General features: G+C 36.2%; 1 protein-coding gene across 1 annotated transcript; it reads left to right on the top strand.

Moving 5' to 3' along the window:
• Positions 1–2041: 2041 nt before the first annotated feature.
• On the top strand, positions 2042–16481 carry LOC124172041. The gene is made up of 9 exons (XM_046551446.1): positions 2042–2097; positions 2193–2454; positions 2575–2712; positions 5301–5468; positions 6273–6392; positions 8255–8383; positions 10119–10250; positions 12703–12775; positions 15856–16481. Exons 2-9 carry the CDS (start codon positions 2287–2289, stop codon positions 16479–16481), a joined length of 1554 nt encoding a protein of 517 aa, XP_046407402.1. The 5' UTR covers positions 2042–2097; positions 2193–2286.
• Positions 16482–17927: the final 1446 nt, after the last annotated feature.

The following is a 17927-nucleotide window of genomic DNA, read 5'->3' as shown; positions in this document are numbered from 1 at the left end:
GTAAATCGCTACACCTTCATTGTACTCACCATCTATTCATCGAAGATGCCTTGAAAATAAAAAATCAATTTCCGAAATGTCGCTTCGATGTTTTTAGTTACACATAATCTTAGCCTGATGAGGTCATAGTTAAAGCTAAAGGAGAGGTCACAGAAAAAGAATTTTTTTAAAGTTGATAAATGGTGAATTTGAATCCCATACTTTCCTGAATATCATTGACTAGTAAACACTAAGTTTTACCAGAAGACTAAATGTCTTCAGCCTTTGCCGCTGAAAAACCCACTGCAACATAGCTAGCTTCTTGCCAAGGGCTCACCGATTCGGAAAAACCGTTTATGGGATGTTGGACTTATTGCACTTTTCCGTGTACCATGGACGAGGGCCTTTCATGTACCCTTTTATTGTAGATTAACAAAATGTATGCTAAATTATCTTTTGACCGTTAATCGAAGTGCTTTTTTAGTTAGTATTCGCATTAATGGCCACCGGTAGTTCTACAACATTATATTTCTCCAATTGTGTCACCAAGAGATTAATCGATTACAACAGTGTTAATCCTCACAACTTTATACCATAACTATTTCCGTCCGCAAAATTTATACTTCAGATTCCTACTATTGTCGACAAAAACCGAAGAGTGTCACCTTTAACTCGGCCATACCTATACTACGCCAGTCATCAAATAAGAAAAAAGGAAAAGTACTCACCCTGCAACAATTACTCTGCAAACTTTTTCTAAGAACTGCGTCTGATTCTTAACAAATCTTTTTGAAGACATTGAATTCCGTAAGTTTCTTCAAACACATTGGGCACATGGTAGTGGGCAGGCCATCTCCCACAGCAATCTGAGATATTAATAAACAAATTACACGTCAACAGAAGTCGTAATTATATTGGAAAAAAACAAAACGAAGTAAGCACCAATGTAAAGAAAATTGATAGCATTTAATGCGCCACTCGCATGCAAGCCGACTAAATCACGTATGGCATCCTTCACAGTTATATTGCATGCTACATTCGAAGTGAATATGTTGTATTAATAATCATAATTCTTCCTGCAAAGTCTGCAATTAATTCCTGAAGATTCCGTGAATATCTGGAATATCTAGTCGCTGGTGCGACACATGTTTTCACTTCAATATCTCATTCACTATTTAAATCAGGTCTATCGTCGAAGACATTATCTCCTCAGTGACAAAGATCACAAAATCTCACAAGGGAACTACACGCACATTAACTAAGTTGATGTTTGAAAATTAAAGTACTTAATAATACCCAACGAAAGGACCAACAACGCCAACAACAAACAGCAATCGCCTGAGAGACATATCGCGACTCAATAGCATGGACTGAGAATGTTTTCAACAATTTATAACACAATCGTAAATCCCACGAAGAAAACATGCACAATGACGACGATTGCTAATCCCAGGAACACAACACTGATCCGCCACGCTTATTTGTTGATGCAAGACCATGCAATCAAGCATCAACATAGAATCGATGATATCTAGTTGTCATTTTATCCGCAAACAGCACACCTATAGAACAGGGCAAACATCCGCGTTCGATGATTATTTTCTTTCCATTTGACAAAATAAAGGGACATTTATTTTGATTCGTCAATCTTCTTTAAATTTATGGTAGTATAATAATTTATGGTTGAATATTATTCAATACTTAGGCCAGAAACGGAATTTAAGCCCGCCTTCATCTTCCTCACGGTTACAGTTCATTTACGGTCCTGAAAAACGTTACCAAAATATCTTGAAAGTTGAATTAAAATTTTTTTACAATATTTATGTTTAAAATAATACAATATCACTCATCGTTGGAAATACCTTATTTATCTATTGTAGGCCTACTACGCGACATTATGCTAAATTAAAAGCAAACAGTTAGTACTTCTGCCGGTAAATTTCGGAACGCGCGTTGATTAAAGGCCTGCTATGTAGTTGAGCCTCTAGCGGTAGAAAAGAAAACTAACACTCAGCGACAGCAAACCAATCTTTCTTGCTTGATCTTACATTAACATTGGCTACTGTGAACTGCAAGGTCAACCGTAATATTTTGCTGTGGTGTATTTTTTTGGTTGAGGTGATTATAAGTTATTTAATATAAAAATTTAAACTTGTCTTTCACCGTGTGCATTCTAAATAATTGTTGTATCATCGAAATGTATGTAATTTCAGTGACGAATCTGGAGATCTGAAGTCTGTTATGTGTTGATGATTTCATCGACGATTTAACATATTTAAAGATTGAATGAGTGATAGAAATTAAAACATGAATAGTACCGCCGGGATTTTCACTGCTTCATCAGAAAGGAAATCTGAGAAAACCTTGTGCAGACTATGCATGAAGGATGATGATTATTATTACAACATATTCACTTCCAACGTAGCTCGCAGAATAACTGTGAAGGATGCCCTAAATGGTTTACTCGGTTTAGTAGTAAGTGGCACGTTGCCTACATTTTTTTTGGTTCATCCTTTTGATATTGCTTTCATTATTCCGTGTTATGAGCATCATTTCGCACTTCTCCAATGTATAGCGTGTTGATTGCTATCTTAGGTTGCTGTGGGTGATGGCCTGCCCACCACCCTGTGTCCACGATGTTTGAAAAAGCTCACGGAATTAAGTGCTTTCAAAAGCACTTGTTTAGAATCGGACGTACAGCTGAGAAAATTTTCTGGGATTAGTTGCTTTAGGGTGAGTACTTTCGTTTATTATCTTTTAAAGACATGGTATGTTTCGGAAAATGTTAAGTGAGAATCTTTGGTTTGTGTCGACAGCAATGAGAAATCCAGGTAGAGTATTATGTGTGGATTGAACAAGTTATAGCAGTTATTTGATTGGATTAACTCAAAAGTTAGATTGATTATTCACTTCACGCCACAACTTAAGTATAATAGGCTGTTGTATGACTTTTTGAAGGTGGTAAATCCAACTCTATTTCAAAAAGTACTTGGGTGAGAGATTAAAAATAAAAAGAGCATTATTTTTGTTAATTGATAATGTTGGAGAACTTTAAAGGCCGTCGTACATGGTTTAAGGATTAGTGAAACTCGCCCAGTTTCTCCGCAAGCTATTTCTCTCAATCTCCATGAAAAGTGCTTGTTACCTTGCAGTTCATGTTTCAGTGGTGGTAAGTAAAGACGTTTTGTTGTTTTATTTAATTATGTGTTTGTAAAACAATCATAGCTAACATAGTGGAGCAACTCGTTATAGGCGATGCACCCATTACGCTATGAAACAATCCCTTTTAATATATTTACTCACTTGGTTCACCGAAGCATGTAAAAATGAACAAAAAATCTCCTGCCGTTTCCTGGTAATTGTCAGTTTGAACTGAAATTGAGCTGTTATTAAGTGTCCAATCATAGGCTCAACTGCACACACACAAAATGTGGATTCTTGGGGGTTTCATGCATAAAAGGCCCAGTATTTAAAATTACGTTTAAGCTTTGAAGATGATAGCTGCAAAAAATGTCATTTCTAACGTTTTAAGCTATATACATAAAATTAAACACTATGAGAAAATGGTTGTGATGTATCTCTTAAGTATCAATATGTTTAGTATGCATGTTAGTTACATTGTTACAAGATTATATTTACATTTTCATTTTTGCATGAATTTTTATTAATATGAGTATGTTATATTTGCTAGAAGAATGTATGTCACTTCCTTTTTCTGGATATAGACAGTTACTTATACCACTTATTTTATAAGAGCGTGACCCGGGTTTCAATGAGTAATCATCATTATTAGGCGCTAATTATAATTTAATAATTATAATTAGCGCCTGATGATGATGATTACTCATTGAAACCCGGGTCGTGCTCTTATAAAATAAGTGGTATAAGTAACTGTTTATATCCAGGAAATAATGGAATACCACAAAGTTAACCAAGAATTAGTGAATTTTATGTCACTTCCGTTTTTACAACTTATGTTTTTCAGTAAAAGTAATGTTTCTTTGTATAATCTGTTAGTTAAAATTTGCAATCTGTGTTTCAAATTTCGGTGTTATGAAATTGCTAGGTTCTTTTTAATGGTTACCGGCTAAGATATGCACTGAATGTGATGTTCCCTGTTTATTTGATTTTAAAGATGGCTTAGGTGGTGAAATACCATATTTTATTAATTGAGATGATTAATTTATGTTACAGTCTTCGCAATCATGGCGTGCCATATCATATCTTGCATTTTTAGGGGTTGTTCAGGGAAGTTTTTTTGTGTAAAAGTGATACTGGGTATTTTGATAATTATGATACATTTTGAGGTCTGTTTTTTTTAACCTATATATTTTTTTAGATAAGTAATTTTGTTGGGTGTTTACCTTTGCAGGAAAGGTTTTTTGAAGTGTTTCTTTGTACAGAGAATGGATTGGTATTCCACTTTCTAAGTAAATTTTTTAAAATGGATTTTTAATATTTAGTCAGAAATTATCTTTTGAGCATTGAATGGAATGAATTTGATGTTTTATAATTTTTAGTTTTACTTTCAAATAAATGAAGAATTCCTAGGCAAAGAACTTTTTTACATAAATCTAGAGCTCAAATAGTATGCCAACTTATTTACTTTTCTGAGTTATGTGATTTGAAAATTTGAAGAAATGTTCTAAATTATTAACATTTCATCCACCAGACTATTGATGAGGAGCTGTCAGAATTTCTTAGATTCGTGTGTATCATATTTGTTAAGCCGTTCACTATTTCGTGCACAGACTGTTCAGGCATAGCTCTCTTACCCGTTAAAATTGGTCCAAAATATCTCTTACTTCCTTCTCTTCTATGATGTTTTTTGACTTCGAATATTTTTTCCTTCTCTTTAACGCTTTTCTAAAACTCTCCCATCCAGGATCAGGCTGCTAATTTCATACTTTTCCTCCTCAGAAAGTGGCCAACGTATGAGATATACCTATTCTATCCCAGAGTTCATATTTGAGTAGGTACATATAAACAAGATGTCAATTAGAATAAAATTGAATCAAAAATATATACTTCATGAAAGGTTCACATTTGAGGACAACATCGTTGAAAACATTTATGTTCTGCTTCTGTTGCCCCAATGATGCTGTAATACGGCCACTATGTGAACTCAATACCAAGTATCTTCCTGCGTAATTTGGTTTCAGCAGCTATTTAGCTTTTGAGTTATTGATTAAGAGACACATGTCAATCTTTATATAAATGCTTGGATATCACATTAAAAATCCTATTTTATCGATATAAGGAGTATGCTTCATTTGTTGTCATTGTAGGAGGTGAGTTTATCACTGTTATTTTCTCCATAGAGTATCCAAGGAGATCAGGTAGCTGATGATGAGTGGGGGTCTTCTGCTGACACAAAAGACTGTATTCAAGATGAGATAGAAAGCACCTCACATCTCACTTGCTCAGTCCAAAGGACTGAAATATACATTCCTGTGCCAGACCCCCATCAATCCAGAGCTAATATGTTGGTAAGTTTTATCCTCATCCAAAGTGAAACCCTGGTTATATGATCTTAATTTGTAGGTATTTACTAGGTTGCATGACGAAATTGCTTTTGCCCTGTGTAACTGAATGAATTTGTACGGGCAGTCACCCTTGCTTGTGTGACTAGGGAGACCAGATGCCATGAGGTGAAAAAACAGGACAGCACCCTATTAAAAAAGATATAAGAGGAAAAGTAGGCTGCTTGGAAAATAACATCAATTTTATAATTTGGATCAATAAATTTATTTGGTTAATGAATTTACCGATATATTTTTCTGTGGATCTAATTTTCTAAATCAATTTATGTATTTGTATCAGCTAGTAAGCTATTAAGGAGACAATGTGATTATATACTTCTTGAAATTCGGTTTCGAAATGGATTCACTGATAATGAGGGTTTTACTTCACTGCTTTGCAAATAATGAGAAAACACTAATCCCTCTGTCCCTATTGTTATGCTGTGGACATTTTAATTATAACATATAATTAATTATAAATGGCAATATAAATGAAGGTTCTATAGGATGGCAAAATGCCTGAGTTGGAAGGTAAAGAATTTACCCTCTTTTACTGTGGGTAGCACATTGAGATGCATTCTACACCAAGGTGTGCCGAGTGAACTGGTCATGTCTGCCATTTCGTTTTTGGTTGCCACTAAAGTCTTGTGCAAACTGATTTCAACCAGCTTGAGTGGTCTCAGGTGAAAGAGGAGGTTTTATTGTTATTATTTATAATTATTCACATTTTTATTTTGCCCCCATTGATTGGCACCCAGCATTATCTTCTAGGTAACTGTGAAAGACGAGAACAAAGACCCTCTCAGTGAAGGTAATTATCCTGAGATGAACACACCAGATCCAGCTGGAATTCCAAGTAATGCTTTAGACCCATTGGAAACTGACGACTTGGTAAGTTCACGTTTGCTTTTTTAGCACATTTTTGCTACTTCACAAATTCAGTCCTCCATGTATTATTCCAATATCATTTACCATAATAACAATACCTTTTTCCTTCCTTTATCAAATATGGAATAGGAATATGCTCACAGGAATATTTCCTCCGTGTAATATTCCTGTATCAATTGCTGGAAAAGCATCACCTTTCCCTAACTTCGTCAAATGTGAATAAGTAAACTTGAGATGTGCCTTCATTAGAACTTTCACAGTTAGCCATGTTAGTTAAAGAAAAGCTTCTGCGCTATGTTGCCTTTGTAAATTTTTGGGTGGCCTTAATGGTTCCCGACCGATTCTGGTTTCTTTTTCAAGGGAGATTAAGGGAATCAAAGTCCCAAAAATTTAGGCCCATGGGCCCAAAAGGTTTCTTTTAACTAATGTAGAGATGCATAGCTCTAATTCAAAATGAATGTTTCATTGTTCTCAACAGAATGAGGGCTGGAGCTACTCTGATCACTCACCTTTGATCACTGAGCAATTGAGGACTGTCGTCATGGAATTTCCCATTTTTGTCGGCATAGAAACACCATGCTCTCTTCCAATCACCACAGAATAGAAGGACGGATCATCTTCATAAGTCCTAAGATATCTTAGAGGCAACTCTCCTGTCTGCTAATCTTTTCATTATGACGTATTTCTTCTCTTTTACATATTTTGTAACCTTTACTATTCTTCCACCGGTCCTTCAACGACTGTTTTTATCAGGCCATCATGTCTCATTGTGTGGTCAACTAAGTAGTTCTGCCTTCTGCTAAGGGTTTTCAGAAGAATTCTCTTTTCTGCCTCTCTTCTGAGCATGTCCTTGTTACTTACATGGTCGATGCATTTTATCTTCATCATTCTTCGGCTGCACCATGTTTCAAATGCTTCTAGTCTACAGTTCTCTGCTGCTGTCAACATCCAAGCCTTGCATTCATGAAGAGACAAGTTGAAATTCTCCTCCTTCGATATTGTTCAAACAATATGGAAGGAAAACAGGTGATATTCATGCTACCTGTTGTAGCACTGTGTACTCTCACCCTGAGTTATTGTGATATCATGATCAACAGATCACTGATCATAGTGTGGCTGGCTACCCCTAATGATTTGATACATGATTCCCTGGTGAAATCCTTCCAAATGAGAAACACCTTTCATGGTGAATGATAAATCCTTTTGTGTTGGTTCTGGCTGGCTGTATTGCCATGTAATTAGGTGATGCAGTTTCTAGTCAAATCTACCAAACATGAATTGTTCCCAAAAAAAGAGGGCATATTCTAACTGTAGCAGATGTGGATGTGGTGAGAACTGTATGGAGTAAATTATGTGGCGGACTCAGGATTTGTTTTTCACCATATTTTGAAAGGGTATTAGATGTTGGCAAACCAGGGTGATTGTTGAGAGGCATCAATTTCTTTCTGTGAGCTGATTTTAATGGCACCTGTCATATATTCAACTTTGATTGAAATAAAATATAATGATTACCTATTATGGATTAAATCAACTTTTTTGTACTACATCTGCACATGTAGATAATGATTCTTGGTTGTCAATAATGATGTCATGAGACCATGATGTCTCAAATTATTGCTGATAAATTTGTTGTTCCTTTTTAGGAAGGTTTTCCTATGGCTAATTGAAAAGGCAGATTAACTTAATGGACCATATTTTGTTAGTCAATAAATTTATCCTGCCTTCCTCTCTTAGGTCAGAATAGCTAATCAGGGAATTTTCCAGTAATGCATATGCCATACATTTAATGTATAGGTTGTGATCTTTTTGTTTCTAATAGCAATCGGTGAAAACCTTTATGAAGTGTTAAATCCCTTTTTCCTCAGAGTGGCATGGGAACATGTGGGTCTCCTTCTGTAAAAGCAGATCAGTTCAGTGATGATGTAGGAAGATGTGCACTCAATGCAAGCACTAATGGGGCCACAAATGACCTCATGTTCCAAGCCTCTGATCAGGTAATAATAATAATAATAATAATATTTTAATTGGTCCAGTGATTTCTTTGGACAAACATAAGACATGTTAAAGAGTATATAAGTTGCAAAAACAGTACTAATGAAGAAATGAATGAATTTTTTATGAAGAAATTTGTCATAATTATGTACATATATAGTTTTTTGCACAAACAATTGCAGTATACATGAACACAGAGGGTTGATATAATATAGTTAACTTTTAAAGTAGAGGGTGACTGGCTGTGGATGGAGAGAGAGTACGTAAGAGCTGCAGGAGAAATTTTACCTGAGAGTTGCAGTAGCCTCTTTTGAATTTTGCAGATTATTTTATTATTGGGTCTACGGCCCCAGATGAGGATACTAAACATCATATTCAGGTAGAATTCACCATAATAAAATGGCATTAATGCATCAGTAACTAAAATTTATCTGAGAGAATAAAAAAACAAGTAGATGTCATTTTTCTGCGGATCTTCTGAATATGTTCCTCCAAGGAGACTGCATTATCAAGTTTTACACCCAAATAAGGAGAACTGAAATTTTGTGGAATGTGCATAAATTTTTACAGAGATCAGTTAGTGTGGAGCTGGTTGAATAAACTGTAGAGTCACATGCATTGGTAAACCTTAAAATTTTTATACATGTTCAGATTTTTACCTTAAATGTTAAATTCGTTTGCTTAAAGTAATACACATTGAATACAGTTTCTACCTATGAAGCACCCTTAAAAAAATGTTGTGATAATAGCATGCCAACGATCGTTTTGGGCTTACTTCTTGTATGTAAAGAGGGAGGTAACTTACCCTCTGGACTTAAGGTTAGATAGACAGTGGAATGAGTAAAACTCTGCATTATTATTTGCAAGCTATGAGTTGCTCCTTTATACTCCTTAGCTATTTATTGCCTGGCTCACTACAGAATAAAAAACTGTGCTATACCGACGCATGGAATTACAACCCCTCGGATCATCGTAGTAATCTTGGTAGAGGAAAGAATGGTAGGGTAATGCTTAAAAAAAGCAGGGACTATGATTATCACTTTCAAAACTCAGAAGAATTTGTAAAGGCTACCATGGGATTTAAAGGTTGGTAATAGGTCCAGGCATTGCAGTAGGATGAGCTAACAATATGATGCACTCTTGGCAAGTGAGTAAACACATCTCATGTATCTCTCAACACAGCATGCTTTGTATATTTTCCGTGCTCTTGTAAGTGATTTGCCCAGAATTGAATTTTATATCTATATTTTGAAAGATTAATAAGAATTTTTATCATGATATAAAGCATCTAGCAGATAGAATCCACAGAATAGAAACGCTTTTAGCATGTGTGGAAGATAGGTCAAAGTAAAGAATTATTAGGGCAACAATATTTCAAGAAATTTAAATAATTAAACTCAAATCTCAGTCACTCATTCAAGCATTAGACAAATAATCATTCGCACATTATGTAGTAGTTTTTTTCTTACTTGATACTAATCCTGCATTTTCTTGATAGCAGGAGTTATTTCCCTTTTTGAGCACTGTGATACATTATAGTTATTGTGCAATTTAGTGCATATAAATGTGACACACAAGCTGTAACTGTGAATATAAACAAGTGAATGTTTTGGGGTGGTGTATAGATTTTTATCAATTGTGTATATGAGAATCATTATTTTTTGGCAAACTCACCAAGCTCATTCTATGTTTCCATCTCCCTGTTTTTAATGATGCTGATTGTGAACTCATGTGCAGGCAGAGGCGTCAACATCATCCCAAAGTGAAGAGGTGGATGCTAAAGGTACTGGAGCCATGGAGATAGACCTTGACTCTATGCAGGTTTTAGCCAAGAAAGAACTATCTCCCAAGGAGACTGATGCCACTGAGGTATGCATGAAATCCACATTCAATTAACCCATTATTCCCCAAATTGCATGTATGGCTTTTACCTTTGGTTACTTTGTATTATACGGTTTCTTTTGACCTAATTAATCCCCATTGTGGTTCCAAAGTTTAGAAAATATCATACATCGCCTATCCTGTTAATTTATATTCTTCACTTACCTCCTTGATGCTTCTTCTAAAGTATACGAGACGTAGAAATAACAGGTAAAATTTTCTTCTTCTTATTTTAATTTGAATGAAACACCTGGATGAATTGTTTTGCTAAAGGCTGAGCATAAACTACTGCAGTATTATTGATATAACTACCGGATGAGAGTTACAGATGCATTTCAGAGGAATATTTAACTGATATGGACCCTACTGAAGCTAGATCTAGCTAAAATTGAAGCTATTAGCCTTACAACAACTAAGCGATAGAAAAAGAGAGGTAACTCAGGATTGCACGGAGAAAATTCCAGAGAGCGACTAGAGGAACACTCCACCTTCCATCACAATCCTGCTTCAACTAATACGTTTCTCACCCTCTCATTCTACCGTCTCTGAAACAGAATGCATCTTAAGCTGAATTCAATGTCCACAAAGAAATACTTCCACTCAATGACATGGGAATGACATTGCCCTGTATCGGTTCCATGTGTGCTTGTAACAGTTAGACTCTAAGAAGTACCAGAGTGTTTGATGTGAAATTCATACAGATGGCCAACTTGGAATTCAAAATGCTATTCACGCTTTACTTCTTAAACTCACAACCTGTGTGTGCCAAAAAATGCAGCTGACCTGCCTCCGAAAGACTACATTGTTGATAAAAAGCCATACTGACAAGTTTTGTTATGCTTTTAGAAAAGCCCCCTGCTCTACCAGAGAATTCTCATTGTTGTGTGAACGCAACACTATTTGGAACAACCATATTTCTACCAGGAATGGGAAAAGTTCGTGACAAAAATAAACATGATCAATAAAGAAACTTAGAACGTAGAGGAAAAATTACTTTTAGTGGCATTACTCTGTAAATATTTGTAAAATATCATTTACAATTTGTGGTATTTCAATGCTTCGAAATGGACAAATTCTGAAGATTAAAATTATTATTTTAGTTTAAATTTTTACAAAAGTAACTGAATAAAAAAGAAAGACATTTCAGAAATTCAGAAAACCTGAGAAAAAATTATCCTGCGGAAAGTTTTTTTCCAATAATTACGATTCAATAAAATTGCGTTTATGCAATGCTGGGGATTAAGGGGTTAAATTAATGGATGAAAGTGATGTTTGTGGGAAATTTTGAATTTTAAGTACTACAAACATGGGCACTTGAGCCCAAATTGTGAGATCTTTATCAATATTTTCAAAAATGGGCACAACTTATTGCAACCATAGCCGCTTAAAATTTTTCTTTGGTAACTTTAAATCACCATTCACAAGGTAATGAGAACTGCTTCTATATCGTGTGTAAAGATGTGTGAGGGTGTAGAGTGATGATTGAATGGAGTGTTGAGTGTTTCCCCCTCCCCCCATGATTCCCTGCTTTCCCAATTTTGTGCTTTTTCTGTGATGGGTACGCGATCGGTTGAAGGTCCACATTTTTCCCAATGCCCTCCCTCCAAACAATACCTGTGAGCATCGAATGTAGGGTGACAGAATCTGTACCCCTTTTCTCTACAAAAGGAGAACATGTTTAGGCAATCTCCCCTCACCGTGGTAAGGATTCTATGAAAACCGGCTTCCTAAGTTTCCCCCAGCTGCCCCAACCTCAGAAAATAACGCGCTCTTGTTAATAAAATATGGGCAAATTTCAGCTTGGGGAGACATATCCACCATGGCTTCATGTTGCAGCCAAAGGTTATGCCCGACAACTGATAGTGTCTTGCATGTCAGGTGGAGAAGAGGTAGAAAGAGAAGAGAATCATGGAGGTTAGACTGTGAGGTGAAGAGTGGCGAAGATGAGGAACCAGGAGAATACAATGGTAGATTTCCCGTGCCAAGAGGAATAAGGTCAACCCACGACGCCTTGAATTAAATATTCTCTCAGCCCATGGTGAATGAAGACGCTGCAGGAGCCAGCCAAGGAGGTCATCCCCATCCATGACGAAGAGCCAATAAGTAAAACTGTTCCCACATGAATTCCCCGATTTATGAAGATTCACGAATAAAACCACTATATAAGCAAGAATAGAAGAACTAACTCTGAAGAAGACCGGTTGCCCCACAATATTTGTACCTTGCCTTTTGTTTATTCTCCTGGCCCACACTTTTTCCCCAGAAAGGAGTGTATATTTTAGTATTTAGGACAGTGTATTATTGGAGAGTGTATAGGATAAGTGTTGGTGTTGTCACTTCATTTTTTTTGTATTTAGCAGGAGATTTTACAAGAAAGGAAAATTTTTGTTTCATTTTTTTAAAGATGTCATTTGTAAATCTGAAATCTGGTTGCTTTCAGCCTACTATTATGGAGAATGGAGGGGTGATTCATAATCGAACAATGGCCATGGAGTCTATCATGGAGGCTATGGGTGAGTGTTGGCGTTGTCACTTCATTTGTTTTTGTATATAGCTGGAGATTTTACAAGAAAGTGCTTTACAAGAATACTTAGAGCTTTAAAGTGCTTTTACAAGAAATTTACTCTTCAGTGCTTTGAAAATGACTCTTCAGAGAAAAGATTTTAACTAATTCCTACCAGATGGTGTCCAAAAAGTGGATCTCATATTCAATGTAATATTGAATTAGGTTTCTTTCATACTTTCTTTCTACACTCTTATTTTACAAAAGCTTGTTTTTTGTCAATATTTCCATTACGTCTAATGAAAATTTTATTTTTAAATGTGGCTCAACCCAGAGTCCTCGGCATGACAACTGGGCGCTTTAACCACTGGACTGATGCTCACCCTTTGCAGAGTGGCTCTTGTACATGAATATATTTGACCTGTAAATGTTTAAATGCATTTCAGTTTAAACTACTATGTTATATAACCCCATATGGGGTCTGATTCAAGGACAGCTCCCAATGGACTATGTATAACACAAGAAAATTTGATTGAATTGTGAGACCCGGTTTTTGGACAGCCCCCTTGTGAAGGATGTAGCACTTATATTCGTCATCCATCTATACATCTTAAGTTTATGATTTATAGTTCTGCTTGAGAATGTAATGAGGTCGGCAAATGTCTAGTAAAATTTTCAACATGCTTCACATTCAGCAATATATGCAGTCTTGTTCTGCCAGTTTCAGACTATCGTCCCATGATGCTTAAGCAATTCTCAATTCCATTATTTCTTGTAGTGGATCTTTGAAAATGTGTTTCTGAAAAATATCCTTAGTTACGGTTTGCTTGTGGGTGTAATGATGATTTATTTCATTGTATTCATATGGGAATTCCAGTGTACTTTGGGTAACAATTTTGTCTTTACTACTGGATCATAGTAAAAAAACTAATTAAATAACTTGTTAAGAATAATAAGCATGAGATTCCAGTTATGTACCATGTCAGTTGTGGCATCATAAGAAAAAATGAACATGGAACTTGTTGATTTGAGATCGAGTGTTTTTTTTCAGTTTTGAAATGATGGTAAAATTTTGCTTTGATAGACACCCCAATCAATTCACTGTTTTGTGCTCTTGGCTACTGTGCTTAAATAGGCATAACAGATATGGATAAAGTGTGATTAGAAAAAAAATCTTTTTGGCTGAAAATAGGCTTAACTCGATTTAAATACCTTGTGTGCAGTAGTTGTAGTTCTGCAGAGTAATGACAGCGGGTGACCAGTAGAGTGGTGCGAAAAAACTCAAGTTACAAATTTCGTGCCGCTATAGCGCGGAAAAATTGCAATACGTTTGCACAAGAAAACAAAATGAATTATTAAAATCAGACGCCATCTTCGGATCCTGCAAAGCACCTAAAAAAATGACTAAAATGAAAAAAAAAATTTTTTTCATTGTAAAAAAAATAAAATAAATATCTTTTAACGTTATAGCAAAAAAGTTTACAAATAGCATAGGTTTTTATTTATATATGCATATTTATGGTTTTTAACTGTTATTACTGATTGCACAAGATCATTAAAAATGTATAAATTTGCAATTTAGCCCATTTTTTAGTTTTGTAATAATTACTTGAGGATAATTTTTGTGAAGTTTTAATTAGCCCTATAAATCAAAAATGACAATAAAACTGATCAATAGGATTGAAAAGCAAAATTGCACTTAAACCCTTTCGAGATGGTGGAGTTTTCGTCTTAGCATGACTGCTGTACTGAGCCCCAAGAGAGACTTCCCTCTCGTGGTACAGAGCATTTTTGGAAGACATTCATTAAGAAGGGTCTTGCTGAACCTTTTTCGACCCCTTTACGCTGGGACTCACAAGGAGACTTTGTCTAACTGATGTCAAGAAAGAAGATGAGACCCTTTTTATTTGAAAGTAGACACTTAGGTAGGAATATTGCTGAAGGGTTTTGTCCAAATACGCCCGGCTTTGAGAGAAAAAAGCATTTAAAAATTCAAAAATACGGTCACGTTCAATTTAATTTAAAAATTTCGCCCATTGTTTAAAGGTTGATTTGGCCCAGTGGTACCGTATCGCGCTTTCGTTTTGAAAGGCCAGGGTTCGATGCTCGGAATGAGAAATTTTTTTCCAGTCTGCCACTTTCTCCATTTTTTGTACTTTGTTCCATCTTCTTCAGATTTGTTGATTTCAGACGTTACACGTTTTTTTTTACTAGACTGCTTTTTTAGAATAAGCCTTAAATTGACATTCATGTCGCTAGCTTACCTTGCTTCGGATTATTCTTTCCGTTGCCGAGATTCATCCAAATAGGAGTGATATAACTCTGATGCTGGCGTCGTAGTAAAGGGAACTCGTTTCCGAAGCAAAAGATTTTAAACATACCGACTTCGAAGAGTTTCCCAGGTTACTACTTCGAGTAGAGTTTTACCTGTCTACCTCTATGATCAATTTTGAGTACATATGCTAAATTTTCAGGATGAAGTGAGAATCGTTACTCATTATAGCTATCGCCGTCGAATGGACCCCGACTATTGTTTGGCGGGCAGCAGGTACGCGGCCTTTGTTGGGCTAATGAGCGGTGCCTTAATCTCTTACCCGCCGTCTCTGTTTGGACAAACTATAGGACGAATTTTATTTTAACACGTGCTAATCCAAACTGGCGGTCGAAGTTCCGCCTTAATTTTTTGATTGAATAATTCAATTTACGTATCCTTTTTTGAAAGGATATTGTTCGCATTTTCCTATCTTTGGCATTAGTTTGAGCCTAAACCTTCATCAGTTGACATCTGAAGGGCAGAAGTTTGGAATAAGGGCTTCATAATTGAGTATACCGTGCGAAATAAGTATTTTACCTGTGTTTACAATGGAACCAGATCCAATCCCTGGGCCCTCTAGTGGCAGTGCCGTAGACGATTGTTATTCAACGTTAAAACATGCTTTTAGCAAAGATGATTTAACGGGAGCTGTTCGTCATTTTGAAGGTAGGCATCTTTTAATGATGTAAATAATGCTTTTTGTAGCAAACCCTATTCGTGGTCCATTATTTTTAATAGTATTTATTATTGAATGCAAATATTTTATCATATTACAGACACTTTGCGTGGGATGCAGGCTATTAACGACCCAAAAAACGCTTCTGTCACGCGATGCTCCAAACTAATCGGAGATGAAGTTGTTGGGAGTTTTTTTGATATTTTGAATGAGTTCAAGTTTGAAGAAGTAGAGGAACTGTTTAGTGCCGGTGAATCTGACAATCTCCTAGTGCCGGATGATGTAACAGGAATTTTAGGCGAAGAAAGGTCCAGTGATGACTCATCGCCGACGGACCACAGCGAGTATGAACCCAGCCCCAAAAGGTCGACTCACCAGCACATCCCATTAGATGTTAAAGTGAAAGTTGTGAATATGGCTAAGGAACATCCTAAATGGAGCCTTGCCACCCTTCAAACCCTAGGTTCGGTGCATTTAAAACATAAGGGAATGTTAGCCATATGTGAGAAAGACATAAAATCAGGGGGAACGAAACGCGATAAGCTGGAAATGATCGACAGATGGGTATACGATCGCTTTGTGGAAGCTAGAAACATGAATGAGCCGGTGATGACCAGGACTTTACAGGAATGGGCCATTTCCTTGTCGTTTCAGCATATATCGCAAGAGTTTGAATTCTTTGCGAGTGCTTCATGGGTGGCATCGGGGTCCATTCGACGGCGATAGCTATAATGAGTAACGATTCTCACTTCATCCTGAAAATTTAGCATATAAAACATTTCTAACAATTACCAAGTTAAAAATAGACTAATTGACAGCAATAAATGTAAGAAGAACTACGTTTAGCACTTGGAGTACTCAAAATTGATCATAGAGGTAGACAGGTAAAACTCTACTCGAAGTAGGAACCTGGGAAACTCTTCGAAGTCGGTATGTTTAAAATCTTTTGCTTCGGAAACGAGTTCCCTTTACTACGACGCCAGCATCAGAGTTATATCACTCCTATTTGGATGAATCTCAGCAACGGAAAGAATAATCCGAAGCAAGGTAAGCTAGCGACATGAATGTCAATTTAAGGCTTATTCTAAAAAAGCAGTCTAGTAAAAAAAAACGTGTAACGTCTGAAATCAACAAATCTGAAGAAGATGGAACAAAGTACAAAAAATGGAGAAAGTGGCAGACTGGAAAAAAATTTCTCATTCCGAGCATCGAACCCTGGCCTTTCAAAACGAAAGCGCGATACGGTACCACTGGGCCAAATCGACCTTTAAACAATGGGCGAAATTTTTAAATTAAATTGAACGTGACCGTATTTTTGAATTTTTAAATGCTTTTTTCTCTCAAAGCCGGGCGTATTTGGACAAAACCCTTCAGCAATATTCCTACCTAAGTGTCTACTTTCAAATAAAAAGGGTCTCATCTTCTTTCTTGACATCAGTTAGACAAAGTCTCCTTGTCAGCATTTTCTCGGACTCCGAGAGTAGTTGTGCTCCCTCCTTTCTGAGTTTACGACCAGACCTGCAGCATCGGTTTGCGGTCAGCTTATGGATGGCTTATATGTATTTAGCAAATGGATAATTGTTGCTTGTACTTAAATTGCAGACTTAGAATTGAGTTTCACATTTTTTTCAGAGCATTGTCAAATTTAAAACGAAGTTCAAAGGTCATTATAAATGCATTTAATGCAGCAGCAATTTCCATGTTGATGTCTATACATAACTCGAGATACAAGTTAATATTTATCGTAGAAATTCGTTTAAAAATTGTAAAAGCTGCTCAAAAGACAAATAATTCAGTTCTTGATTTATTTTTATGAAAAATGAACAAATATTTATTTCAAAAACTGACTGGATAAACAATTGTATGACTGCTGTCCCTTACCGCTAAGTGTGGTTATACCTGCTCCCGGATTCGGAGGGTAAATCCTAAACCCGGCAGGGTTGGATCCTGAGACAAAGACAACGTAAACCCCCGACTATCCTAAAAGGGGGGAGCTAGGAAACGTATACATACGGCTTTCATTATCCTGGCCAGGAAAATCACATGTAAATATACGGCCGTCGTCTCCCGGGTCAGGAAATGTCCATATGTATGTATATATATATATATATATGTGTGTACAGTAGGGAAAAGGTTAAAAAGGCAGCATGTTAACCCTGTTGAAACTGAAAG

Source organism: Ischnura elegans (assembly GCF_921293095.1).
Source record: "Ischnura elegans chromosome 13 unlocalized genomic scaffold, ioIscEleg1.1 SUPER_13_unloc_1, whole genome shotgun sequence".
Taxonomy (NCBI): domain Eukaryota; kingdom Metazoa; phylum Arthropoda; class Insecta; order Odonata; family Coenagrionidae; genus Ischnura; species Ischnura elegans.
Note: the sequence above shows the minus strand (reverse complement) of the source record. Positions and strands in the feature narration are given on the sequence as shown.

What these genes read in the sequence shown, in the direction of transcription:
- LOC124172041 (XM_046551446.1), top strand. Translation starts at nt 2,287, where the DNA reads ATGAATAGTACCGCCGGGATTTTCACTGCTTCATCAGAAAGGAAATCT. An exon ending in ATGGTTTACTCGGTTTAGTA is followed by an intron (nt 2,455 to 2,574) that starts GTAAGTGGCACG and finishes TTGCTATCTTAG; the next exon opens with GTTGCTGTGGGTGATGGCCT. An exon ending in AATCCAGAGCTAATATGTTG is followed by an intron (nt 5,469 to 6,272) that starts GTAAGTTTTATC and finishes ATTATCTTCTAG; the next exon opens with GTAACTGTGAAAGACGAGAA.